The 25,454-nt window shown below is 38.8% G+C and overlaps 3 protein-coding genes across 6 annotated transcripts; all 3 read right to left on the bottom strand.

Moving 5' to 3' along the window:
* Positions 1–874: 874 nt before the first annotated feature.
* LOC137733038 (1-aminocyclopropane-1-carboxylate oxidase homolog 1-like) lies at positions 875–2,775 on the bottom strand. Of its 2 annotated transcripts, XM_088688000.1 has the most exons (4): positions 2,691–2,715; positions 2,076–2,608; positions 1,555–1,876; positions 875–1,329 (listed from the first exon to the last, which is right to left on the bottom strand). In XM_088688000.1, the coding sequence occupies exons 2-4, from the start codon at positions 2,597–2,599 to the stop codon at positions 1,075–1,077; spliced, it is 1,101 nt and encodes a 366-aa protein (XP_088544126.1). In that variant the 5' UTR covers positions 2,600–2,608; positions 2,691–2,715; the 3' UTR covers positions 875–1,074. The 2 variants fall into 2 exon arrangements, with proteins under 2 accessions (XP_088544126.1, XP_068328367.2); XM_068472266.2 differs by having other exon boundaries at positions 2,076–2,775.
* Positions 2,776–3,581: 806 nt separating this feature from the next.
* LOC137732993 (1-aminocyclopropane-1-carboxylate oxidase homolog 1-like) lies at positions 3,582–16,730 on the bottom strand. 2 transcript variants are annotated; one of them, XM_088688001.1, is made up of 4 exons: positions 16,119–16,730; positions 15,432–15,753; positions 15,068–15,319; positions 3,582–3,899 (listed from the first exon to the last, which is right to left on the bottom strand). In XM_088688001.1, the coding sequence occupies exons 1-3, from the start codon at positions 16,634–16,636 to the stop codon at positions 15,068–15,070; spliced, it is 1,092 nt and encodes a 363-aa protein (XP_088544127.1). In that variant the 5' UTR covers positions 16,637–16,730; the 3' UTR covers positions 3,582–3,899. The 2 variants fall into 2 exon arrangements, with proteins under 2 accessions (XP_088544127.1, XP_068328320.2); XM_068472219.2 differs by lacking the exon at positions 3,582–3,899 and having other exon boundaries at positions 14,841–15,319; positions 16,119–16,729.
* LOC137732992 (uncharacterized) lies at positions 13,304–23,509 on the bottom strand. 2 transcript variants are annotated; one of them, XM_088688002.1, is made up of 5 exons: positions 23,276–23,482; positions 22,747–22,864; positions 22,548–22,637; positions 22,342–22,440; positions 13,304–13,450 (listed from the first exon to the last, which is right to left on the bottom strand). In XM_088688002.1, exons 1-5 carry the CDS (start codon positions 23,341–23,343, stop codon positions 13,346–13,348), a joined length of 480 nt encoding a protein of 159 aa, XP_088544128.1. In that variant the 5' UTR covers positions 23,344–23,482; the 3' UTR covers positions 13,304–13,345. The 2 variants fall into 2 exon arrangements, with proteins under 2 accessions (XP_088544128.1, XP_068328319.1); XM_068472218.2 differs by lacking the exon at positions 13,304–13,450 and adding an exon at positions 21,307–21,694 and having other exon boundaries at positions 23,276–23,509.
* Positions 23,510–25,454: the final 1,945 nt, after the last annotated feature.

Below are 25,454 nucleotides of genomic sequence, written 5' to 3'. Positions count from 1 at the left end.
ACGATCTATGAAGACAACGCCATATATATCGACCAGATCATGAAACATCCAACAAGTTAATGCCAAGCATATTGTGTCTACATCAGCACGAGCATCAGAAGATTAAAGTCAAGTAGTCTAACCCTAGATAACCTTGCCAACCTTTACACGACGTCACTACCAAAGTCTACCTTCCAGAAGCTTGTTTGAGGAATTGGTATGCGTAACTTTCTCATTTGCGATGCTTATAGTTTTATTTCAAAGTTCTGTCAAACTCAGGGGGAGTATCCAGAAGTATACTCACTTGACCTTAATATACTCTTTTTCCCTACGCTTAGGAGCTAGGAGCTTTTTTCCCGATGGGTTTTTGCTACCTGACTAAGTTTTGACGAGGCACCATCTTGGTTGGTCATATCATTGTGTACGTCCTACTTGCGTCCCGAAGACGTATAGTTTTAACTTAGTGCAATTTCTCACTTTTCTCCTTTATGGGCTTTTGTCCCACCTTGGATTTTGCCATAGTGAGGTTTTGTGAGTTTTACTACCCATGCATTCTTCCGTTTATTTTGAGACTAGCATTTGCTACTTCTGCCGACTAGACAAGACGACTTCATCAACTGCTTCTACATTTGCCATAGTGAGGTTTTGTGAGTTTGACTGGAAAATTAACACAATTCCTCAAATCTATTCTCCACTTTCTTTTCTCCATGCCGCACCCCTTATTTAAATATAGGCCACAACAATAGATAATTTAAAAATAGATTTTTATTAATTTTCAATCTTTTTCAAGATTTAAAGTGAAAAAAAAAAAAAAAGAAACCCTACGCTCTTTCACATGAAAGATAAGCAACATTTCACAATCACAATATATTTCGGTTGATAGGGCAGCCCATTGTCAAAACCAGAACAACACATGATTAATTATTCAATTGCTCGAATATTTGCTGAACACAAATTTAAATAACAGATTAAAAGAGTTCTCTGCTTTATTTCGGCATACAGACGATTGAGTAGCTATTGTTATGACTACTCAAGTTCAACATGACTAAAAGGCTTATTCATTAACATATGAGAACTTAATGGGCATAAATTTCTTCACAGCTTGAATTTCACTAAGGGGGAGACAAAATCTATCCCTTTCGTGAGGTAGTGATTCAGATAATCATTGAAATCAACTTCTTTGTAGATTTGTGGATTTCCGTCTGATAACAACTCCTTGATTGGTCCATAAGCATATGATTTTCCTCCCTGAACATATGGCCTGAAAAAGATTGGCACTGAAATTCTTGGTCCCACCTTCTGCGCTATAACTCTGTGATAGACACTAACGAATCTGCCATTCGTGATGAGCTGCACAAAAAACAGCATAAAGTTATTACTATTCTAATTGAATCTAATTTGAATTGTGGGAAGGGTGATTCAAACTTTGGTGCAGAGGACCGATTCCCTTTAGCCCACTTGGCTGCGCCTAGGTGTACTTATTACGAGTAATTTAGTATAAAGGTTGTCATTTGGACTTTAAATTTGATAGATAATACAATGATAAGTAGGGATAATTAATCAATGAATTCTTGCCTGCAGAAGGTCTCCGATGTTGATAACTAGAGCTCCTTTCTTTGGAGGAACATTAACCCATTGATTATCATATAAAACTTGGAGGCCACCAATTTGGTCTTGTAAAAGTACGGAGATGAAGGTGCCATCAGTGTGCTTGCTAGTGCCCAAAGTTAATTTTGGTTCAGGGCATGCTGGGTAGTAGTGACCAAGAAGAAGTTGCCCCTCAGCGCAACCCATGTCTTTCAGTTTGTTTGGATTAAGCCCAAGAACCTCAGAAAACAACTCAAACAAAGTATGTGCCAATTTCGTCACTTTCTCCGAGTACTCTATCACTATTTCTCTGTAATAATATTTTATGTTAATTTTATAAGAAATTTATAACAAAAATTACAGTACCTTGTAAATCCCAAACTTAGAGAATCAATTAAGAGTAATTTTATTTAACCACCCAACGCTGACCACATACCATTGCATAACGGACTTCTATTAGATTACTGTTAGTGTTATGCGTCTAAATTGCCCTACATTTGAATACATACCTGCACACTGAAGGCATCTCTTCTGGCGTTGGTGGATTAGGAGCCATATAACAGGAAAACGTATCCCTCCAATTAGCTTCTTGAGCATGGTACAAATCATAATTGGAGGAATAAAGAACCTTCTTCCCACTCTCACGGGAATACAACTTTTTCTTCAGCTCAGTGTCCTGCTCATGGAACCTACGCATTCCGTCGATCATCCTATCCAAAACATCATCAGAAATTCCATGATTGATCACCGCAAAGAAACCCCATTTCTCACTTGCATATCGAACTTTCTCAATTACTTCAGCTCGCAAAACTGAGTCATTATGGATGTTTTTTAGGTTAATGATCGGAATACTCAATTGGACATCGTCACTTGCCACCTTCCGGTCATCGACGCTCAGTTGCTTGGAGTGAAAAATAGATGGGAGTTTTGTAATGCCTGAATCAAGCAGTCCCTTCACACCACCTTTTGTTTCGTCGAATGCTTTTAATTCACTTATCCGATCCGTATTACTGTTGGCCTTGACTCCAGCCATTATCGTTGTCTTGCAAAAACAAGTAAGCAAGTTAATTACACTAATCATATAGGAAGCACAAATCAAACAAGATGAGACTCTATGCACTTACCAAGAGGGAGCAGAAACAGCCTAAGATGTGTGCGTGAGGTCTCAGAACTAGAAATATATAAGTAAAATAATGGCTTTAGGGATGGTAGATCATGAGGTGGCAGTGTGCATGAACGGACTTTCTTGAGTTTTCAATGTAGGTGACACTTGGCTTTCATGCACGCAGGTGATATCTAGCTGATGAGAATACCGGACATAAATCATAAATGTAAAAGTGAAAGTGATGAAAGCAATATTAATTTTGATGAGATTGTAGTGATATCAGAATATCTGAGAATTAATGGAGTCAAAGCTATAGAGTGCATCCCTTGCATCTGCACCCTTCGGATCTTATAGGATTTGTGTTTTTTAGATATTTGATGTCCTTTGCTTTCGTTAATATGGACAGGGCAGATTGAGTATTATAATTTTCACCATGTGGCCTGATGTCCTAGCTAGGGAGTACAATATTGGAATGGATAATGCTAGAAAAATTAAAATTGTAAGTAAAATTTACAAACTAAATAATGTGTCACGAATAAAAATACATTTACTCTCCCTAGCATTATCTTATTGAATTTTCACTCATACATCATGAATTTGAAACTACTCATTTCTTAAATTATAGTAATAATTTCGGACTCTCTCATTTCCATAATCCTATTTCATATTTTCATTCTGCTTCACCGGTTAACCCAAAACAAGTGTTTTGAAAATTTTAAACCCTTAAATTTTCCCAACCATGTAATTAATAGAGCTCTAAATTGAGAGAAATCGTAGTTATTAGAATTCACTACTTATTTCCACCTCAGTTTCGTCAACTTTATAAACATCTAAACCATTCCAAGCAGTGGCAAAGTCAGAAATTGTCAGGGATGAACGAAATTTAAAAGGGTAAAAGATTTCAAAAAAATTTAGACAATGAAATCCTTTCAGTTAGTAGACAATATTAACATCGTTCATAATATATGAAGCCAGTCGTATTACAGACTACACGTAATTGCCTACAAATCCATTGACAAACTAAATCCACTAAAATCCATTGCCAAACTGTAGAATAGAAACTACTGGCCATTTTTGTAAGCAGTATTTCATTGTACAGTTTTCGTTAACTGATCAAATTGTAGAGTAATCTTATATTTATCCACCTCCAGGAATTGACTCAGATAATAACTTCCCTGGACATATGTAATATAAACAGAGGATTTTAATCAATATGACATCCCTAATGCTAGATCCTAATGGCGCACAAGATGAAGCATAGGAGAAGAACCTGCAACAAGGAAGCAACAGATGGATAAAAATCCTAAAACAAAACAGAATGAATGTCACCTGATAATTCAAACTAGAATACCGAATTAGCTCTTTGTTTTTTTTTTTTTTTTTTTTTCAAAAAGAAAAATGCCAAATTAGCTCCAGTTCCATCCAAACTTACTCAAAACAACAAAATGCCCCATTCAAACTAGAGAGAACAAATTCAACCTGGAAACCACAACTAGAACTAAACCCAGATAAATTCACACTAAACGATACAAAACCCATCTCACATAGATCTCACATCATCAATTAATTTAAATTATGCAAACGAAAATAAGGGACCGCGCATGATGTTCAAATGGGTGGACGGCGGTGGCGCAAGAGAGACTCTTGCAGCCTTTGTTGTTGATTGTCGCCCTCTCCAATGGCAGAACAAAGGTTTTGCAGCCTGCAACTGCAGGTGAATCGTATAATGCCTGAATGCTGTGAAGGCGAAGGTAACGGGGAATCAGTCGCCAGCCCTTTAATTATTATTTTTTTTTATAACAACCAACTGAATGGACGGCATCTTTTACTTGAGGACTATTTTAAATTTGTTTATCACTATATGAACCGACGTCGTTTTATTTAGGGTTTTTTCAGCAAAAAAAAAAAAACAATTAGAAAACTGCTGCACAGCAGCTGCAGAAACCCAGAACACCAGACAGCTCCATGAGCAGCCATTACTTTCCGACGGGACCAGAGGGGCGGAACCACCAGTTATGGGCTAGATTTTTGGCAAGTGCAGGGGTGGGCGTCCCTCCTTGTCTCTTTGTAGCTTCACCACTAATCATTAAGGATACCAAAATAAAAGATTATAGATTTCCACATATATTGGTAGATCTTACTTCTATTAGAAAGATAGTACAAACATGTTATAAAAGTACAATTTTTATGAAAAGGCTAACTATTACTTGACCTAAAGTGAAAACAGAATAAAATTACAATAATGAAAATGCAGCAAAAAAACAAATACATGCGTGAAAGAGAAAATCTAAATAAACTACGTAGACTATTGGGTGTAATTTGTCCATATATATTGTATGAAGATGCCAAATGTAAGCTTCGATAAATCAAACCTTAAAACTTCAGAACGTCCTTTCTAATGCACGAACTCTAAATTTCTTTGAAGTTCTCTCTTTCTTCCTTATTCGCTTGTTTTTTATTTCTCATTGCTCTCCTTCAATGTGAATCAACCTATTTATAGCCATTTCCACCATCGCTTCTACCTATTATAGACTGTTCACTCCTATCTAGCGTATCTACATCCTCCGCCAAAACTAGCTACACTCGTCAGCATACAACAGTAGTTTGTTGAGTAATATACAACAACGAGGAAACCTACTTTACATCCCTTCTTAAGGTACCTAACACAACCAAGAAACAATGTAGATTAGGAGAATGACTTACATGTTATGGATAAATCGACACAATGACAACTTTAAGATTATGGTTTATTAAATAACAAACAAAGACGTGTAAATTTTCGTCCACATCTTGTTTTATTGGTGCAGAATGCCAAATGACAATGTATTCATGTTATGTAAATTGTTTTCATAGGCTAGGCACAACAAGGTATTTAATGGTGCTGGGAAATGAAAACCAATTTGAGCTTAAATTAGTTATTGGTGCCAATGTTGATTGGTTGGATGTTTTCATTGCGATGCGAAAACTTTGCCGTCCATTTCCTTGTAGCATGCCAACTCGGGGACTTCTAATAAATAGAAATGTAAGCTGGTTGTAGGGAAAAATCGTAAGGTTGTTGAAGAAGGGTATATCATGTAATTGTAATTATTCTTATTTTGAAAAGTAATATCTCTAGGGGATATAAGTAGGATTTTGCCCAACCTTGTAATAAATGTTGTGTGTATTATCTTATTAATTTTATTCTACTCAAATGCAATTTATGTTGTAGTTGGTTATAATCTGAATCTTGGTTCTATAAAGCCAAAAGTTGGGTTTTTCCAGCCCATGATAAGTTGTCCTAAGGCTATTGGAATATAGTCTTAGAGGATTAAACTATTTTCCCAATTGAAGTAGTTTTTCAATTGGAGTTGTTTTCCCAATTGGAGATGGTTTCCCATTTGGAGTCGTTTTCCCAATTGGAGTTAGTTTCTCAATTGGAGAATGATTCATAACTGGATTCCAATAAGGATTAGTAATCCTTATTGAAGAAGACCTTTATTATGTCTATATAAAGGGGTTATTCTACTAGTTTTACATTGGAGGCAAACAATAAGTTGTATACCACTCAAGGAGTTAGAGTGAGAGATGGGCAAAGTGTGTATGAGAGAAAAGAAAAGAGACAAATATTTCTTGTTCTTGTTTTTCAAGTTTTTCGTCAAGTTTTAAATCTAGTGACTTGGCAAGATTATCCTTCTTACTAATTATTGATAAAGAGAAGATCATTGTTGCTCCGTCACAGACGGCATAAGATAGCAGACTCATGTTAATTTATGGTGTTAATTGTCTTGATTATTATATTTTTGATTACCAAGTTTATTCTGTTTTTTTCCCTTCTTAAACACAATATTCCCAAAAACTCTTCCAAGGACTATAAGTGTGGATGCAAATTTCCGCCTTCTTCTTCTTAGACGAAAATGCACCTGCAAAACAACTAACACATTAGGTTAAGGTTAAGAGCCTTATGCGCCCACGATGAATTGGAGGGGGGGCTTTGCCCGAAGAACCTCTTATGCCAAAGTTAGAATTTGAGGGAAAAGTGATTAGAGAGTTGGAATTAGGTTTTTGGGAGAAATGGGAGCTATTTATAGGGGGTGTGGCTGGCCCTTATTTGGAGAAAAAGGGTCCGGCTACTTATGGTGATTTTTGGGTGTGATTGCAAGGTATTATGTCAAAATAATATCTTACAATTAATTAGAAAACTAATTAGTTAATTTATGTAACTAATCCTATTTTGAATGAATAATTAAAGGTTACCTTGTGGGGAGGATTTGATGAGGATGGACGAAATAGGTTTCGAATAAATACCTATTTTGATCACTTTTGAGCTTGATTGAGTCATAATCGTCCGCTGCTTGCGCGTAGGAGTTCCGCTGTGCCTCGAGGGTAATTTTGTCTTTTTTTACCCAAGAATGCACATGTCGCCTCCATATTTTTCTCAATTATTTTTGGCTCTACAAATGCCCCCACACCTCTTGGGCTGTTCTCAGGAAAGGGCATCAGGTGTAGAGATCTTCTTGCTTTAGGAAACATTGGATTGTTTCCTATTTTGATGTAGATTCCCTCTTTAATTGGAAATAAATCCTTCTAGGAAAGGGAAATAAATTTCTCCCAAAGTCTATTTAAGTCTATCTTAAGTAGATTATTAAATCAACTTTGGAGAGCAATTTATTCTACCCTACAAGAGAGAGAAAGCTAGAGGATATTTGTTCCCCATCCCCTAGCAATCCTCTACATTTCCCCGTGCAAAGGACTATTTTGTGTTGCTTTCTTTGTCTTTCGAATTTTTGAGAGCCTCGGAGCTTGAAATTTGGCTCGACGGGGGTCGAGGATGTGTGAGAAAAGGCTTGGAGAAGTTCATGGCACTGTTGCCGTGGGTGGCAAGATGCGGTGTGGTGGCAGCTCGGCTCAGCTCTGGCCAAAGGATGGTGTGGTTGGCACAAGCCAGGAAGTTGGGCTGGATGAAAGGGCTTCAGCCCACAGGAAGGAATGGAAGAGCAAGGCGCTGGCCCTTTTTTCTTCTATTTGGGCCGTGAGGCCTATAGGTAAGTAAGATGTTTTACCCCTCGGCTACTTTGCGTTTTTGCTAAGCTGTTTTCTAATTTGTTGATTGTCCTGCTTTGTTTTTGTAGATTTGGAATTCGACTCGACGTCTAAGACTTCTCCGAATATGAAGAAGGTGCATATTGCACTAGGCATTCTTTCCGAGTATCGTGAGTGGTGTTGGCTGCATAGTCCTCTTCACTGATAGAACGGTGGATTGCCCCAAAAAAATGAGATAAAGCGAATCAAGGCTGAGGTGTTGGCTCGTCCGATCACTGTAGTAAAGCCTGTTATAAGTGAAGGTGGAAATAAGATATCTTCGCCATCTAAACAAGAGATGCCAGCTGAGAAAAAGCCAAAGACCTCTTCAACTACTTGCGAAGGTTAGCCGGCTGCCCCTAGGCTTGTGATTGACTTGACTTCTTCTAAGGTTGAGAAAGATGAGGCTGCTAGATCTGTGCTAGTGACGTCTGCCATTCTAAAGGTAGCTAGTTCGATTGTTGATAGGATTACTCAGCGTAAAAGTTCCGCCGTGCCCACTGTGCCAAAGTTTGTGCCAAAATGTTCGTCAGGAACTAAGTCTGGTACGCCTTTGGAGAGACTTGCTACTATGAAGAGTGACAAGGTAGGCCCTGCTGCTAAAGTGGCGCCAAAAGCCACTCCCCTTGCTGCTGAGAAGAGGAAGTTGCTCGTACGGGCAATTATGAGAAATCCACCAAGTCTATTTCCAAGGAAGTTGCTGAGATTTGTGCACTCTTGAGACTAGATCTGCTCGAGGACATGAATGTGTGTGCCAAATTTGTTGATGGTGTCAAAGGGGTTGTTGGCCCAAGTTCTTTTGCGAAGCATACGACCGAGTATAGAAGGATTGCTTTGCTAGCCATAATGCAGAAAACGGCGATTCTGGCAGCCGAGTCTATGTTCCTTGATTAAAAGGATACTAAGGCTGCCAAGGAAGTAGCAAAAACTGTGGCAGCCGAAGATTACTCCTCGCGTTAGAATCTAAGCTTGCCACTTTGAAGGGGTCTAATATCTATACCCCCACTTCTTTGCAACTTGAAACCGCTCGCCAGGTGCTTTGAAGATCAATGACAGTCTAAAGAAGGAAGTGGAAGAGTTGCAGCGAATCCGTGTTGGTCTGCTTGAGGAGAATGAGCAATTGAAGGGTGAGAAGGGCGGATTCGATGCTTCACTTACTCAGATTCAAGCTGATTTCTACAAGCTGGGATATGTAGACCATATCTTCGGAAGACCATCTAACTTTGAGTTTATTGTAAAGTCTTCGAGACCTTCTCAATTTCTTCGGAATACTTGTTTGCCTTTACTTTCGAGGCTTCCATCGATGAGGTGCCGCTGCTGAGGATGTTGCGGTTGCTGAAGGTGTGGCGACCGAGTAGTCGTGGAGTGCCCAAGCTGCTGAAGAGTAGTCTTCAAGATTTTCTTTGTTTTCCTTATTGCTTTTTGCTTTGCTTGAACTTTTTCGGTCCTTGCAAATAGTTTACCAATTTTGCTAGAAAATTTAATAAACTTGCTTCCTTCGCTTTTCTCCATCTTCGTTTCTTTTGTTCACGCCCTAACCTTTAGACTTTATAGACTAGCGACAGGTGTGCTACTTTTTTTATAAGGAGATAAGCCCGCGTGGCCTATGCAGCTGTAAACGTTGGTGTAGAACTTTGCAAAGTTGTTAGCTTTTTTTAAAGAGTCGGTAACCAGATGCCTTACTTACAGAAGCAGACAAGTCTTCGTAAACATTTGGCTGTTAACTTTGGTTTTTTCAATTCCCTAGGTTGTTTAGCAAGTATCACAACACTTGAAGACTTGGTATAGGTCGTTCTGTGCTTTGGCAGAAATGAAGCCCATCGACTGCGTAACATGTCGACAATGGATGAAGCTTCGTATATGTGTGCTAACTTGTTTAACCTCTCACAGAAACGTGCAGTTGTATAAGTTTAGTACGACTTACTGCTCGAAGGGCAAGCCGTAGGTAGTCTTCTGGAAACCGTAGGTTACCTTAGTGCACTTGGTAGCAACTTTAGGGTTCCAAGGCAATCGTCCATAGGGCGTACTGCGTCATGTGCCCCTTTCATCTTTAGGGCCCGGTTCCCTGCTTATTAGGCCAAGAGACCCAAAATCCTTCAGTTAGCTAAGCCTTGAAAAAGACTATTATGGCTACTTCTAGGAATCCCAGCGCAAGCCATCGTGCATCTAGTTATACTAGGGCAGCCTGGCTCATCCACATCTGGATATTCGAAGTGTTGAGTTTATCCTCCCACTTTGGAGAGTAGACCTATGTGGCTGTTGAGGAATTGGTTTACCCTCTAGCACTGAAGAGAATGTTTGGTCCCTTAGGGGGTGCAATTCCTACGACGAGTCCCTAAGAAGGGTGCGGTCTTCTTTTTTAAATGTATGAGAGATCAGTTATTGTAGACATGTAATCGAGCCAAGTTGTAAATTACTTTTGAATTCTTCATTGAAAAACGAGTGAAACGAACGAAAACTTAGCTATAAAGTAAAGACTACATAACAACTGGATAATCTCGGCTCAAGAGGTGGTGCCCGTTAAGCTGCTTGAGTCTTTGGGTTTTTGATGTAGTAGGAGGTCACACATGGTACTTCCTCAGATTGTAGGCTTCCATTGATATTCGATTTCTTTGTCGTTCATAGTGGCGAGGGTGTAATTACCCTTGCTGCCTACTCTGCTGATCTTGTACAGACCTTCCCAGATGGGATCCATCTTTTTGGAGCCTTCTTTGTGGGCAATGATGAAGGCTTTTCTTAGGACTTGATCTTCGAGTTGGAACTGCTGGATCTTGATCCTTTTGTTGTAGTTGGAAAGGAGGTGTTGCTGGTAGGCTGTGATGCGAGTGATGGTCTACTCGTGCTTCTCCTCTACCCGATCTAAGCTTACTTCCCGCTTGAGAAGCGAATCGTGTTTTCTCAAATCTGGGTTTTCTCTTTTCTGAGTGTTCAAATTTTCCAGAGCCTTCCCACCTTTTTCAATGTCTCCAAAATCTCCTGAGCCGTCCCACCTTCCATGGGTTTGATTTCTCCTAACGATTCATCTTCTTCCTTGTTATAAAGATCCAAAACCCCTGCTTCCTTTTTTTTATTAATTTATAATTTTTTGGCAAAACCAAATACCAACAAAATGTTTTCCATTTCTCATATTTGGATTCACCAACCTTGTGGGATTAAGTTTAATGAGACTAGGAAAGACTAGCCTCACCTAAAGACCTCACTAACTGGACTTATCGAGAGCCCCCAATAAGCATAAACTAGCTAAGACCACTTCATCCTAGTTCTCTCCTCCTCGTTGCTCTCTTCCTCTCCCTACTTTCTGCGGATGTCCTCTTTCTTTCATCACCCCAAACTCAGAATTATGAAGAGCCCTCAGATTTGAACCTCAATAGAATAACCATGAGCTCCGTCATTCGATTCACCAATCAGACCAAGCTCATTGATCTTGTCCTCCATTTGGGCTCCGTCATCCTTGACCTCGATTTTTTACTGCACAGGCTTCATCTCCAACGACCTCGTCATCTCTGAAGTTGCTTGTTCGTTTAAATTTTCCAATTTGAATTATGGGTTCTCTTCTCTGCACTCGAAGTGTTTTCCCCCCAAATATCATTATTTTTAATGTTGGAATTGCATTTCTTGAATGCCCAATTGTGAATCTTGAAGTTAAAATAGGGTTTCGAACAGTATGGGAAGTAAGAGAATGGCCAAGAGATTGTCTTTGGGTGGCATAATGGGGAAGAAGTTGTTTGCTCCTTAAATTCGGGCATCACAAGCATGCCGGGAATTTACTTAAACAAGAAATTTGAGGATGCGAGCGTGCCACTACTAGATGTCGCTAGTAGACAGGTTTTGAATGATTGAGTTGCGCGTGAGTTTGACTTCAAACCAAGAGATTGTGCCATTGAGTGGGAGTAGCTCAAATCAAGGTTCTTTCTTTGCCTTAAAGATAAGGACTTTACTTGTATGGAGAAATATAACAACAACTAAATGACAAGGTTGCTGGAAGTGTGAATGACTGAGGAAAGTAAATGACTGGAAATGAGTTGTATAGAAATGTATTTATTTAAAGTACAAAGCATTCTAAGTACAAAGGGATGCCAAATACAAGGTTCGAGCTTGTTCCCAAGGGATCGGGCAAGTTGCTCTAGTCTTGTGGTAATTTCTGGTGGTTTGGGAATGACTTTGAGGGTTGTAAATAAAACTACAAATAAGATCGATACTACTAGTGAGCAGCAGAGCTAATAAACAAGGAAAGGAAAGGATGCTTAGCTAAAGCTAAATGACTACAAGGAGATTGATGAGCTGATTTGAGTAAGCTGATTTGATTGTTTGTTTGAGTGTCTCTAACCCTTGTGTCTCTACTCCTTTATATAGAGATCTGAAAGAACCTCCTTGTTGAGAACCTTGAACCTACCCGAATGCACTCTACTGCCAGCTTGCATGTGAAATAATATTAAAATAGGCAAGTTTGCATCTCCACCACATGTTTTCACCACATGTCTCCACCACTTGCAATAAACTAATAATTAAAAGAAGCACGTTGGCCCATTTCACCATGTATCCTCTGCCAGAATGTCTGCATGGTGTATCTCATCCACTTGCAATGAAAAAGCATGCATTTCTTTGATTAAACAAAGCTCTTGGCACACCTCCACCACCCAAACAAAAAGGAAAAGTATAATTTTAATGTCAAACTATTCCACTTGCAATCAAATATCTTTCCAAGTTCAATGTTTTGCCCTATCATCCTTCAAATGCCATATTTGCGATATTTAGCCTGAATGGCACATTTTAGGTGCAAATAGAAGCTATTCGACATCACCAATTTGCCGACTGGGAAAACGATGAGCGAGGAGGACGGATTTGCTTAGTGGGTAAAATCTCACTTGGGTCCTCTTCCAATTTTTTTTCCATTTTTTGATTTTTTTTTTTTTTTTTTTTGCTAGAAATTCTTAGTGGTTTTTGTTTGTGTTTGTGAATTGCTAAACTAGGAAAGATTGTTGAACTAGAAATTTTGAAATTTAGCATTGCAGTGCATATGTTAGTTAATTTTGGTTGGTTTATGCCACTTTGGTTTTGGATTTAGGAATGGGATGTTGAAAATTTAGGTTGAAAATTTTGATATTGCTTGAAATTGAAGTTGAAGCAAATAATATGAATTTTTTGTTATATATTATGGGTTTTTTTTTTCGTTATCCTGATTTTTAATCCGACACTCCACCAAATGTTTCACTAAGTCAATTCAGCTTAGTCTAGTCTAAACCAATCCAACTTAGTCCGTGAAGTTGGTCCAGTTCGAGTTAGTCCGATACAACAAACGCACCATTAATGACAAGGAGTATAGTAACTAATTAAAGAACTCAAATCGAAAAATAGAAAAGTTGCTCCTTGGAATAAATACCAAAAAATAATGTACCTTCTTTCAACAAACTGGCTCTGTAATACTAAGAACAAAACAGCAACCCCTCAAAATAAACAAAAGCTCCTTCTTTCCGCTAATCTTGTTTATCTAATTTCTGAAAAGAGAAACCGAGATACAGACAGAGATACCGGCATACATACCTAGTTTCCTCGAGGAACAGTCAGGTGAAGTCAGAAACTAAACCCACGTGTAATCTAAGGTTCCGTCCTTAATCCTCATGTAGTTTTTGGTTTTGGAGCTCTTTTCCTGAGTTGTTGTCTCTTTGGTATAGATGTCTTCATGCCTACGAAAAAGAGCAGAGCTCCGAATAATGCCAAGTTCTGCAAATCATACCAAGTAAATCAGTAACAATGACTTGGCAGTTTTTCTGTGCTTCAGCTTTGATAGCATGCCTAAACAAATTGACCCAATGGTCAAAGTTTGATCCTAAGAGCAACTTCAGCGTTGGAGCCCTCCCCCCAGGCTATTCACTATTCAATCCACCTGATGAACAGTAACTGCCCTTAATGAACAGTAATCGTCTTTTGCATCTCTACCGTTACACTTCAATAGCCCTGGCAATTGGCAATAAAATATTAGTATTTTTTTTATTTATAAAATAATACAAAATAATTTTAATTGTAATTTCGGATAAGATTTTTAATCGTTCTCGTTGCGCCACGTATCATTATCCAAAGTATTATTAAATAATACAAAATAATTTTATTTGTAATTTCGGATAATTGGTTCTTTTCCCACCAATTTTCTCAAGATAATTGGCATGAATAAGACTCCACATTTCTCGCAACTGCATCTTATTACTCGTAAGCGAACTATGAGTAACTTCAACCCAGCTAGTATACAACGCAACATCTTCAAGAAGCGACCAATTCGTACCTACATCAATAGTCATTTTGTTGAAAAAAAATGGATTGAAACTTTGAGAGAAAGAAATGAATGTGATTTAAAGTAATTGAGAAAATATGAAATTGTGGTGTAAGGTAGATGATAATGAGAAGGTATTTATAGAAAAGTAAAAACAATTTTTTTTTTTTTAAAAAAAAAAATTTCAGATATTTTTTCAAATTTTTTTAAAATTTTTATTCAACTAATTAATCTCTGCCGTTGGATATAAAAAAAAAAATTTGAATTCCAACACTCCAGATTGTGCCACGTGTCACAACGGTAACTTTTCTTAATTTTAAAACTATTTTTTCTTTTATTTATTTATAAAGCATATTAATATCCAATGTTGATCTTAGATCGAACGGTAGATATTAAATAAGACTTTTTTTATTTTTTTTACCGTTGAGATCGAACGGTCCAAGTTAAAGAGCCATTGAGATCGAACGGTCCAAGTTAAAGAGCCATTGAGATCGAACGGACCGTGGGAAGCCACGTGGCTCCCAACGGTAACTGAAAAAGTTACCGATTTTTCTGATTTTGTGTCGACGACGTGCCCCCACGCGCAAGTGGGGTGCACACACTTGACAAAAAAAATATATAAAAAAGCCTGACACCAGGCTGACATCAGCGCTGGCATCATATCCACTCAGGCTCTTGGGCTGGCAATTCTTCACGGGCCCGGAGCTCGGACCTCCACCTCCACTCGGGCTCCTTCACGCTGGAGCCGGTCCATAGGACCTCGGGCCCCTTTTCTCTGGCCTGTCCCCCGAGCACCCACCTACGGTGGAGTTGCTCTAATAACTTCAATTCAATTCTTCAAGTTGGTTCGTTGGTGGAAAACTTAATTTGACTGCACTATGGTTCAATAACCATTACAGCTGTCATTGATATACAACTAAGTAATCAACGACTTAATTAATTACATTTCTGTTTACTGATCGATCAGCCTAAATTATTACAAACAAAACAACCAATATATATATGCCAAAAGAGTAATGTTACACACCATACAGGTAATATTATAATTTAGTACCGCTCTTCATAGCAGCAGCTCAAAGCTTGAACTGAGACAAGGCAGATGAGCCATCAAGGCCTTTGTTACGGACGTAAAGAACGTAGTCCCTTACAGTAGTTTCCCTATACTTTGGAGGATTGTCTTCTGATAATAGCTCCTTGATCGGTCCATAGAGTTTTGTCGATGGTAACATGCCGGTGTAAAAGAGGCTGGCAATGGATACTCTTGGACCTACACGGTTTGTCAATACCCTATGTTGTACGCTCTTGAATCTGTCATTTGATATGAGCTGAAACCTCACAATAATTCACTTTTAAAACCTAAATTAAGAGCATTAATATCTCGGCCTAAGTATTTCCTAAAAATCAAAGATGATGAATATATAGTAATCTGATACTTGCCTGCAGAAGATCTCCAATGTTAACCACAAGAGCTCCGGGCACAGGAGGAACATTAATCCACTTGTTCTGAGGAAGAACTTGGAGACCACCAATATGATCTTGCAGAAGTATCGTGAGGAAACTGAAGTCACCGTGCTTGGTGGTTCCCAGAGTCAATTCCGGCTGTGGACAAGCAGGATAGTAATGGCTTAGAAGCACAAGCCCCTCACTACAATCTATGTCATTTAAGTGACTTGGCTTTAGGCCAAGAGCCTCCGACAACAACTCCAACAGCAGCGTCCCCAACTTCATTACTTGCTTCGAATATTCAACCAGTATGTCTCTGCATAAAAAAATTATTTGACAGAGATTTAAGTAAAAAGGTTAGCATGTGTGACTTGTGTGTCGTGATTTTATCTGTATTTCTTTTCTTACACATGACCATTTGTTTAATTTACATTCAGTCTCCAGACTCTCCACTTTGTTGGAGGAGGCCCTAAGTTCAAATCTCATGGACGAAAGTTGTTAATGAAAAAGCAAAATTTTAAGATTTTACAAAACGATTCAATTCCTACATCAAAGTGTAGAAATTAACAACCAAAAGTCAATACATGATCGAATCTCATCTAGGATATGAATAAATTCTAAATCAAACTAGTTACCATTGTAGCAAAGAAATATAAATTATCATGCATGTCGCATATATACCTGCATACTTCTGGCAATTCTTCCGGCTTAGGAGGATTAGGAGCCATGTAACACCCAAAACTATCCCTCCAACTAGTCGCCGGTGCACTATACAGATCAAAATTGCTATTGTAGACCAAAGGTCTGGAGTGGTCACGAGTATAAAGCTCCTTCTTCACTTGAGTGTCTTGCTCAAAAAACCCACGTGCCCCATTTTTCATCTCCTCCAAAACATCTACAGGTATTCCATGATTTGCAATCTGAAAAAAGCCCCAAGTCTCCGATACCTCTGCGACTTTTGCAACAATCTCCTTGCGCTTAGTTAGACTACCGAGTTCAAGGCCTTGAAGGTCTATGACCGGAATGCTGAACTGGCTGGCTTCTGAATCGGAGCTGGTTTCCGACTCCTCTAGCGGGTGATGAAAAATTCGAGGAACTTCCGTTATGCCCGCATCAACGAGGCCTTTAACTCCTTCTTTTGTGTCATCAAAAGCTTTTACTTCACTTTTTCGGTCGTAATTTGTGTTGGTCGCTACCATCTTTGTTTGTGACTAGATATTATTCAGACAAATAGCTAGTGTATTGATGTGTATGAGTAACCAGAGAATATGATCACTTTGTAGTTGTTCAAGTTGGAAGAATAGACCAAAAGATAATGCTAAAATTATTTGGACTTGGTGGGAAATCAAGATCAATCATTTTCCAAAGACTTACAATATATTAGAATAATCTCATCATTAATCAAATGTTAATTTGGCATTATTTAAATAGTTCAATACGTAATACCTTTGACCCAAAATATAAGTGGGATTTTTATTCGATACGAAATATACTGGGGTTTTGGGTTTATTTATTTATAAGCAGCATATTATGCTGAATTGCATTCTGAAAAGGTACATTTGTAACAACCCGTCCCGAAATTTATGGAACGAAGGGTTATTGTTGTAATTTCATTAAGTTTGACATATTTTTTATTTTAAAAATTGTTTTTGGATCTTAATGTGTGTGCCAGTGGGGCCATTTGTTTTGGTTTTGTCCCCGGGGCCCAAGTCTCTCTCTCTCTCCTCCTCTCCCTCACTTTTCTCTCTTTTCTCATCTTCCCCGTGCTCCCTCTCTCTATGCTCTCCCTTCCCCGAGCTCCTACACACACACACATACACACACACACACACACTCATGCACACTCACACAACACGGCGACCTCACCACCCCACCAGACCCACCCCATGTCGAATCCAGTTACTGCCGTTGAGCCAAGGAGCTCCAACGGGGAGCTGTGGTTTTCCTGGCGAATACCTCGTCGATTCTAGTGAAGGTAATGTCCCAAAACCCTTCAAAACCTAGTAGATCGTGTTTTAGAGTGAGCTTGGGATGTTTTTGAGTAATTTTGGTGGCTTTTGGACGTGGAAACAGGTGGGGGAAACCTACCCTAGTTTCCGTTGAAGACCCAACGGCTTGCAGGACGTTTTCCTACCGACTCCGGCCACGACTGGCCCCATGAGAGGTATAGATCTCTTCCTCTTCTCTTGGGCTTCATTTTGGTATTTTATATGACTACTTTTGGTTAAGTATCGAGCTCGAACAGAGATCGGGAAGTTTCCCGGACAAACTTTCAAATCCGGCATTCCCTTCCACCGAGCCCAGCCAGGTCGACCCAATCCGTGCACCAAAGCCCAACCCACTAATTTACTTAACCCAGCCCAAAACCCTTAGGACCCAAACCCAATTGAGAACCAGGCCTTGGCCCATTCAGTAACCCAAATCAAATCCCTTTGTCCTGGGCTTTTAAAGCCCACGCCCGTGTGAACCCAAGACCAAACCTCAATCAACCCAAACCCTTGACCCTGTGGACTAGGCCTTTGGGCCGTACGAACTAAGCCTTCAGACCGATAACCTCAAACCCAAAACCCTTTAAGCCCTTGACTCGGCCCAACCCAGCTATTGACCCAAGACCAACCAGGTGGAATATTCTCAGGAATATTCCTGTGTTGACTTTTTGTTGACTTTTTTCAAAAATTACCCGGGACCCTTCTCAGAGTAATTCGACATCCTGAATCTATTTTTGATGTCCATTTTCCCAAATTCAATCGTTTGAATAGAGTTTTATTAATTGGACCCTTTATGTGCTTAGGGGCAATTATTTGGGGCGTTTCTGTCTTTGCTAGTTGGTGTGGCTCTTCGGCGGCAAAGTATCTGTGAGTGGACCCCTTCTAAAATGCATGTTTTAATAGTAAAAATGCATACATGAAAAGTATGATTTAATGATTATGTTTTATGAAACGTTTTATGAGATATTATGCTTACTGGGAATATTTTGGAATATCATATTTTATCAAACTGATGTTCTTTCTAGTATATATGATGGATGACTATATACTATTTATGAGCATGCTTTTACACACTTCTTTGTAGTATATATGATGGATGACTATATGCTATGAAGATGTTTTGAGATACATGTACCTATGTTTGGAAAAACTATGTTCAATGATTTTATGCGTATCTAGTGGTCACTGTTCTGCCTATGGGCGAGGGAGATATATGGCTGAGGGAGATATATTGGTGGCAGAGATATATGTTGATGGCTTCAGGCCTAGAGATATACTTACTGGCTTCGGGCCAAGAAATACTAATACTGATATCACTAGTTAGCACACTATGTATACGAGATATGTTTCATGAAAGGTTTTATGGCATGCTAGGGTTTCAGAAACCTATTACATATTATGCTATGAGTGTTCATTAAACTTTGGGGGTTAGTATATTGATAACTATTTTAGTATTTTATATATACATATATATATATATATATATATATATCAATTTGGTCCACTCGTGTTTGTTTTGTGCCCCCTCAGGACTTAGATTCGAGGCGTACAATCCCAACGTCAAGGCACTCTCGCTTCGACATCATCAAGTCATCTTGGTGTAAGACCCACTCCTTTGTCCATTCAATTTTGTATTATTTCTTCTCTAGTGTATGGAATTAGTTGTATGATTTAAACACATTGCTCATTTGCATATTAATTGTATTTAAATTTATAAGTATTGTTTATATTTATTATTTCTCATGCATCCTATATGGCTTCGTCACCTTCGGGTGTCAGTCAGCACGTGCCTACCTTGGTGTTCGGGAAATATCAGGGTTGGGCATGTCAATATTTAAAGAAAGTATTTTTGTCATCCTAAATCTTAGTGTATGCTCACCATACATCTATTGACTATCAATAGAAACTTGTGTCGAATCGGGACACTTCCAAGCATAACGTGCTTATATTATAATAAAATATAATTAACCGATATAACAAAACTTAACAGCTTGAATGCTTTAAGTAGATCTCTTTATTTTTCTATGAACAGATAGGGTCTATATGTGTATTGGACATATTCTTTTTTTTAATAAATGATATTATCTAAACGAATAAATTAATACAAACGACATCTCACTTTCCAAGATCAAAAGGCGGTGATGACTGGGGTCCACTTTGGGTGATGTGAGAGAGGTGGACAGGTACCACTTGAAGGGTTATTGAGTGGTATTAATTATGAAAACCACCCGCTACGTGGGCTTTTTATATTTTGAAAAGTCAATGTTTTGTTTTTTTTTTCTTAGGCAAGCATGTTACATATGTACATAAAACACTCACGTATGTATGTTCTTTTCTAAAAAATAACAAATTATTCAATAATTATTTATATATGATATAGTAAATTTAATAAATTCATATAATATATAATAAATTTACCTAAATCCATCTAGTAAATTTAACTAATTCATATAATATATAACAAATTTCCCTAAGTCCGTCTAGTCTGCCTAGGCGCTAAGCCCTAACTCATCGCCCGACTAGCGCCTAGCGCCTTTTAGAACCATGATTATAGCTCACTTTCAATTGCTCATAATCACTTGACATTGAGTAAAGTTTCATATGCACAAGAAACTAATCAGAATTGCCAATATCTAAGTTATTCAACTTGTTGGCAATGTTAACCAACTTCAATAAGTGCTCACGAATGCTACTAGAACTATCATGCTCAGTGTTTATTAATGCTGACAAGCAAGCTCCAGTTTCAGCCTTATTTGATTACTTAAACTTCTCTTCAATCTTGATTCTTGTCCATATAATTCTTAGCCAAGTCACAACTAGGAATTTCTCCTCTTTTGTCTTCCTCCGTTGAATTCTGCATTATGATTAGAGACATTTGATTGGCTCTATATCCTATTTCACAAAATTCTCTCTTTTTTGTGCAATACTATCATCATTTAATGCTGAAGGCTAAGTGAACCTTGAATACTATGTTGAATTCCAACATTCCAAGGTTCATTTCAATCTGCTGCTTCCATGCTTTGAAGTTATTGCCATTCAACTTCTCAACATTCACCAAACTCAGCATATTGAAACCTCTTTACTCAAAACGATTTGGAGAATTTCATAAATATATGATCAAGACAAGAACTGATACAAAAGGGTTTAGTATAGTTGACCATGGGCCACCAATCTACTCCTAGGCCCTTACCATAAGCTTGTATCCAGGTCCAAAGACAAACTAAACCCAGCCCAAGTTGTAAGTTACTCTAATCTAACTCATAAAAGCCACATTGTTAAATGCAGTAGTTGAAAGAAGCCATGATCTGTTGTACGACAGCATGGACAAAGGCAATGAATTATACTGCCTCCCCTTGGCAGCAATTGTAATGGCGGGTTGTGGGCTGGTTGCTACTGTGTCAGACTCTTTAAGTCATTGTAGATGTGGTCACCCTAATTCCAACGTACATGGAACAAATTGACCCCCATCGTAACGTTTCGGTCCAATGATATACTAACATGTATAAGTTTCTCTCTAATATTGTATTGTTAGACTAAAAAGCATGTACCACCAATAAACTCATACCATGCAGATTGCTCTCCCAATTCCATAACATACCTATCACTAAAAATACTTGAGACAGGAATGCAATGCTTAGCTTCAGCAGATGGTTGCATTTGCGTGCTTAATGTAAACATTTCAATCTAATGAGAAATTTTTCAATGTTCCAATAACATAGATGGATACACTAAGTGTCATAACATAAATGGTTGAAAAAATTTAATATCCAACCGCTAGTATAACCCTATTCCAGCCAATCTAACCATTCAAAAAATCAAGCATCACATACACCGGTTGACGGTAATGACAAGGAGCATAGTGACTAATTAAAGATCTCATATCGAAAAATAGAAAAGTTGCTCCTTAGAATAAATACCAAAAAATAATGTACTTTCCTTCCAACCGTCAACAACAAACTGGCTCAGTAATACTAAGAACAAAACACCAACCCCTCAAAATAAACAAAAGCTCCTTCTTTCCGAAAATCTTGTTTCCCTAATTTCTGAAAAGAGAGACCGAAATACAGACAGAGATAGCAGCATACATAACTAGTTTCCTCGAAGAACAGTCAGGTGAAATCAGAAACTAAACCCACGTGTAATCTAAGGTTCCGTCCTTAATCCTCATGTAGTTTTTGGTTTTGGAGCTCTTTTCCTGAGTTGTTGTCTCTTTGGTATCGATGTCTTCATGCCTACGAAAAAGAGCAGAGCCCCGAATAATGCCAAGTTCTGCAAATCATACAAAGTCAATCAGCAACAATGAGTTAGCAGTTTTTCTTTGTTCAGCATGCCTAAACAAATTGACCTTTGCATCCAAAGTGTTGATAAAAAAGGGGCAGCCTTGTGCAAGCAGCTTCTAAGCTAAGGGAGGGTCCAAGTCACAATATGGTAACCTCATTCTAAGGTTAATAATCAAACCGTCATTAAAAAAAATTACCCTTAGTGAAATATCAATAGCAGGACCAAAAACGAGCAAAATTAATTTTCCACTATGCTATTTTATCATATTCACCTTGATTCTTATAGTTCAACACTTAACAAAAGTACCATTTTAACCATATCGAGTTTTTCCAGATCAGTCATTTCCTCATTGGCATAGAACATCCAGAAGCCGTCCATTTACCAGTAAAATACAATTTCATCCCTATAGTTTTTCCCCAGCCGCACTTTTAGTCTTATGGTTGGACCTCGTTGTTGAGTAACTCATACATGGTATGTACAAAATGGACAAAATATCTAATTTGGACCATTTCAACATGTTACGAAATTAAAATGATAACCTTGTTGAGTTCTAAATTATAGGAATCAACATTAACTAGGGATGAAAACACATACTGAAAGTGTATGAGGGAAAATAAGAAAACTTGATCACTAACCTGAGTGAAGTTAAAAAAGAGTTGATTGAATTCTGTCTTCTCGGGATCATAGTTGTAGAAGTCATACAAGATAGGAGTAGCAATGGCCTGATGCAGAAGCTGCACAAAAATATAACGAATCACATGATTTAGCGGCTAATATTGCTCTACGGGTACAAAACAAGATCGAGACCAGCGTCTCAGACAACCAAATCACAGTTACAAACCAGCAAATAGGCTCCAATAGAAGAACCAAAGATGAAGAGAAGACCCCCAATACCCTTCAATGCCACCGTCGCCGCCACTAAATGTTTGATCTGCCGATCACAAAGTACAAAAGTAACTTAAGCACCAACTGAAAACGTACTTTGATCAAAACATTAAATGAAACTAAAACTCGAGTATTAAACCAAATTAATTTCTTACTTCAACTTGTTTGGGCACTTGCGCACCAGTGTGAGTTGACAGATGATATGAGAAAACATCGAATTTTGGTCTCAGATATTCGGCTGCGGGTCCTCCGTCCACGCCAAATTCATTGAACCTATAAATAGAAACCAACTGTAAGCTTATACACTGTCTCGTCAAGATCAAGCCTCATACGAAATGAATGATGTGAACTCAAAAGGAGTACTCGTTTCAACAGTCTGACAACGTAACATGCTATCGTAATTACTAATCTACGTACCAAATAATTTAAATATGTTTAAATCATATCATTATACAACTCATATTGTTCAATTAATTTGGATCTAACTACGAATGCATCACCAAAAATAAAAAAACGATCCACAAAACAAATAAATAATTACAAATAACAGATAACATAAAAAAAATTTAGCACATTCATGCATGCATGTTTGATGAACTAAAATTGTATATCATTTTGCATAATTTAAACTTCATTTTTTTTTATTTAAAGGGCCGAGAGAGAAGACAGAGATCTGGGGCTTACTCATGCCAAGCAGATAGGAGGAAGACAGAGGCGAAAAGAAGGCGTCCAACGAACGAAACGAAAGCCATGTCGGATGTCTGTACGAGGAGAGACCGAAGCGACGCCGCGGCAGAGACGCGCGAGACTTTTGGGGCCCCGACTCAGTCAAGTCTCTCGAACTTTCGCTGCGAAGGAAAAAACTAAGGACTGGGGTGAGAGAGGGAGAGAGAGAGAGAGAGCGAGCGAGCGATTAGTGGGGAGTAGATCTAGGGAACGACGCCGTTAAGCGGGCGACAGAGGCACGCGTTCGAAAAATTTAAAAGGGTAAAGCGGTCGTTGGTTGGATTCGAATTTGTGCTACTCTCGGGAGTATCATGATGTCTTGTACTCGCGGGTCATTAGTGAAAGTTTGGGGATCCGCAGGCTTTGGGGATCCGCAGGCCTACGCGTATTCCCTCACCCATCATTTTGGTTGGATTTGTTTGTTGTTTGGGGACTAACGTGGCGGTTTTGGAAAGAGAGTGCTGTCGCCTTTGCAATGTTTATATATGTTTCTATTTAGCTTAGATTCAATTCTTACCAAAAATAAATTTGAATTACATTATTGTTAGTCAATTATGAAGTCGTTTAGCCCATTCCCTTATCTCCTTAGAGCAGCTCCACCCCATTGGGGTAGGCCAGCTCAAAGCACATAAAATAGGGCAGCCTCCCATTTTTTTGCTCCAGCCCGGCTTAATAGGCTGGCACCCAACCCAACCCAAGCTAGTCTCCAGGCTGGCCCAAAATGTGCTAAGCCAAGGGACGGGTTATGTGACGTCAGGCTTGCATCAACCTGATGTCACAGGCCACGGATATTTTTTTTTTTTTTTTTTTTTGCGTCAAGCGTGTGGGAAACACGCGCAAATGAGCGCGTGTCCCCAACAAAAAAAGGTGGTGGGGCCCACCACTGCAGCACACCAATTTCAACCTGTGAGTGACCATGTGGCTGGTTTTGGGCCGTTCGATTTCCAACTGCTAGTTTTCTAGACCGTTGGATTTCCAATGGTAAAAAAAATTTGAAATTCAAACCCAACGGCTAGTTGACGTGGCTCATTTTGGCCGTCCGATCTAAGATCAACAGTCCACGATTTTGTCCCAAAAAAAAAAACCAACAGTCAAAATTATGACCATTGGCCACGTGTCCACATCTAGGCTGTTGGATTTGAATCTCTTTCAAATCCAACTGTAACAACCCGTCCCCAATTATTATGATTTTTATAATTTTAAAAAGTGAATTTACAAAGATGTCTTTTGGGACAAAGCGTTGACTTTTGTTGACTGCCGTGTCATGTCACGTAAGGTTCATTTTCTTGGCCTATCCTCATAGTACTTGTCACTACAAACACGTGGGCATAAACGAAACACAATTTGGAGTTATAATGAAGGAGTGATTAACGTTTAAATTTTGGGGCATTTTAGTAAATTGCTTCATATCTAGAAAATTCCAGATTTTTGGAGCAAAATCTGGGATGCCACGTGTGTGACCCAGATTAAAAAGAGCAAAGGATGGTCGGTGCAGATGGAGTATAAAGGAAAGAAAGGAGGGAGAGGTGAGACAAATTAGAAGAGGAGTGATGTGAGGAGAACCAATAGGAAGCAGACGGAAGAAGAGGAAGGGAGAGAAACGAGAAACACGGAATCACCTTTAACCCGTGCAACCCACAAACCCGATTGTGACCCGTAGGTTTCTCTGGTGAAATTCGTCATTTTTCCGATGGATTGGGCCAATCTACCACTTCCAATCCTCATATTGACCGTTCCCTTACCATTTCTACATCAAATTTGAGAGGATTAGGTATGGAATTTAGGGGTTTTGCATAGGTGGGTGCGACAGCTTCGGGGTGGCGATCCACCAAATCCAAAGGTACCTCAGTCAACCACCACCATCAATAAACTTCCCATGAGGCCTAGAACAAGCCCATTCAATTGTAGGGATGGCGGAGCACTAGAGATGACGAATCAAGAACACCTATCTTAAGGGTTTCCGGCGGGTTTTCATGAAATTAAGGCTTTTCCCGGCCAAATTGGCCTTAGTCACAGGTATGAAACTTGTTTCACTCATTGAGATCTTCATACCTATAAAATTTGGTAATTTTTTCAAATAGTTGAATTTTCCGGCAAGTCGAAGGCGGCCAACTGCCATATACAACGGTATGTGGGC

The sequence above is a fragment of the Pyrus communis genome, chromosome 16, assembly GCF_041283825.1.
Source record: "Pyrus communis isolate YQ-2024b chromosome 16, ASM4128382v1, whole genome shotgun sequence".
Taxonomy (NCBI): Eukaryota; Viridiplantae; Streptophyta; class Magnoliopsida; order Rosales; family Rosaceae; genus Pyrus; species Pyrus communis.
This window is presented reverse-complemented; position numbering and strand designations above follow the sequence as displayed.

Excerpts from the sequence above, each read along its gene's own strand:
- LOC137733038 (XM_068472266.2), bottom strand. The coding sequence starts at position 2,647 with ATGATTAGTGTAATTAACTTGCTTACTTGTTTTTGCAAGACAACGATA. Across the intron at positions 1,877-2,075 it reads GAGATGCCTTCAGTGTGCAG|AGAAATAGTGATAGAGTACT; the intron begins GTATGTATTCAA and ends ATATTATTACAG. Across the intron at positions 1,330-1,554 it reads ACATCGGAGACCTTCTGCAG|CTCATCACGAATGGCAGATT; the intron begins GCAAGAATTCAT and ends TTTTTTGTGCAG.
- LOC137732993 (XM_088688001.1), bottom strand. The coding sequence starts at position 16,636 with ATGGTAGCGACCAACACAAATTACGACCGAAAAAGTGAAGTAAAAGCT. Across the intron at positions 15,754-16,118 it reads GAATTGCCAGAAGTATGCAG|AGACATACTGGTTGAATATT; the intron begins GTATATATGCGA and ends TTTTTTATGCAG. Across the intron at positions 15,320-15,431 it reads ACATTGGAGATCTTCTGCAG|CTCATATCAAATGACAGATT; the intron begins GCAAGTATCAGA and ends GTGAGGTTTCAG.
- LOC137732992 (XM_068472218.2), bottom strand. The coding sequence starts at position 23,343 with ATGGCTTTCGTTTCGTTCGTTGGACGCCTTCTTTTCGCCTCTGTCTTC. Across the intron at positions 22,865-23,275 it reads CTCCTATCTGCTTGGCATGA|GTTCAATGAATTTGGCGTGG; the intron begins GTAAGCCCCAGA and ends TTCTATTTATAG. Across the intron at positions 21,695-22,341 it reads TCTTTTTTAACTTCACTCAG|AACTTGGCATTATTCGGGGC; the intron begins GTTAGTGATCAA and ends TATGATTTGCAG.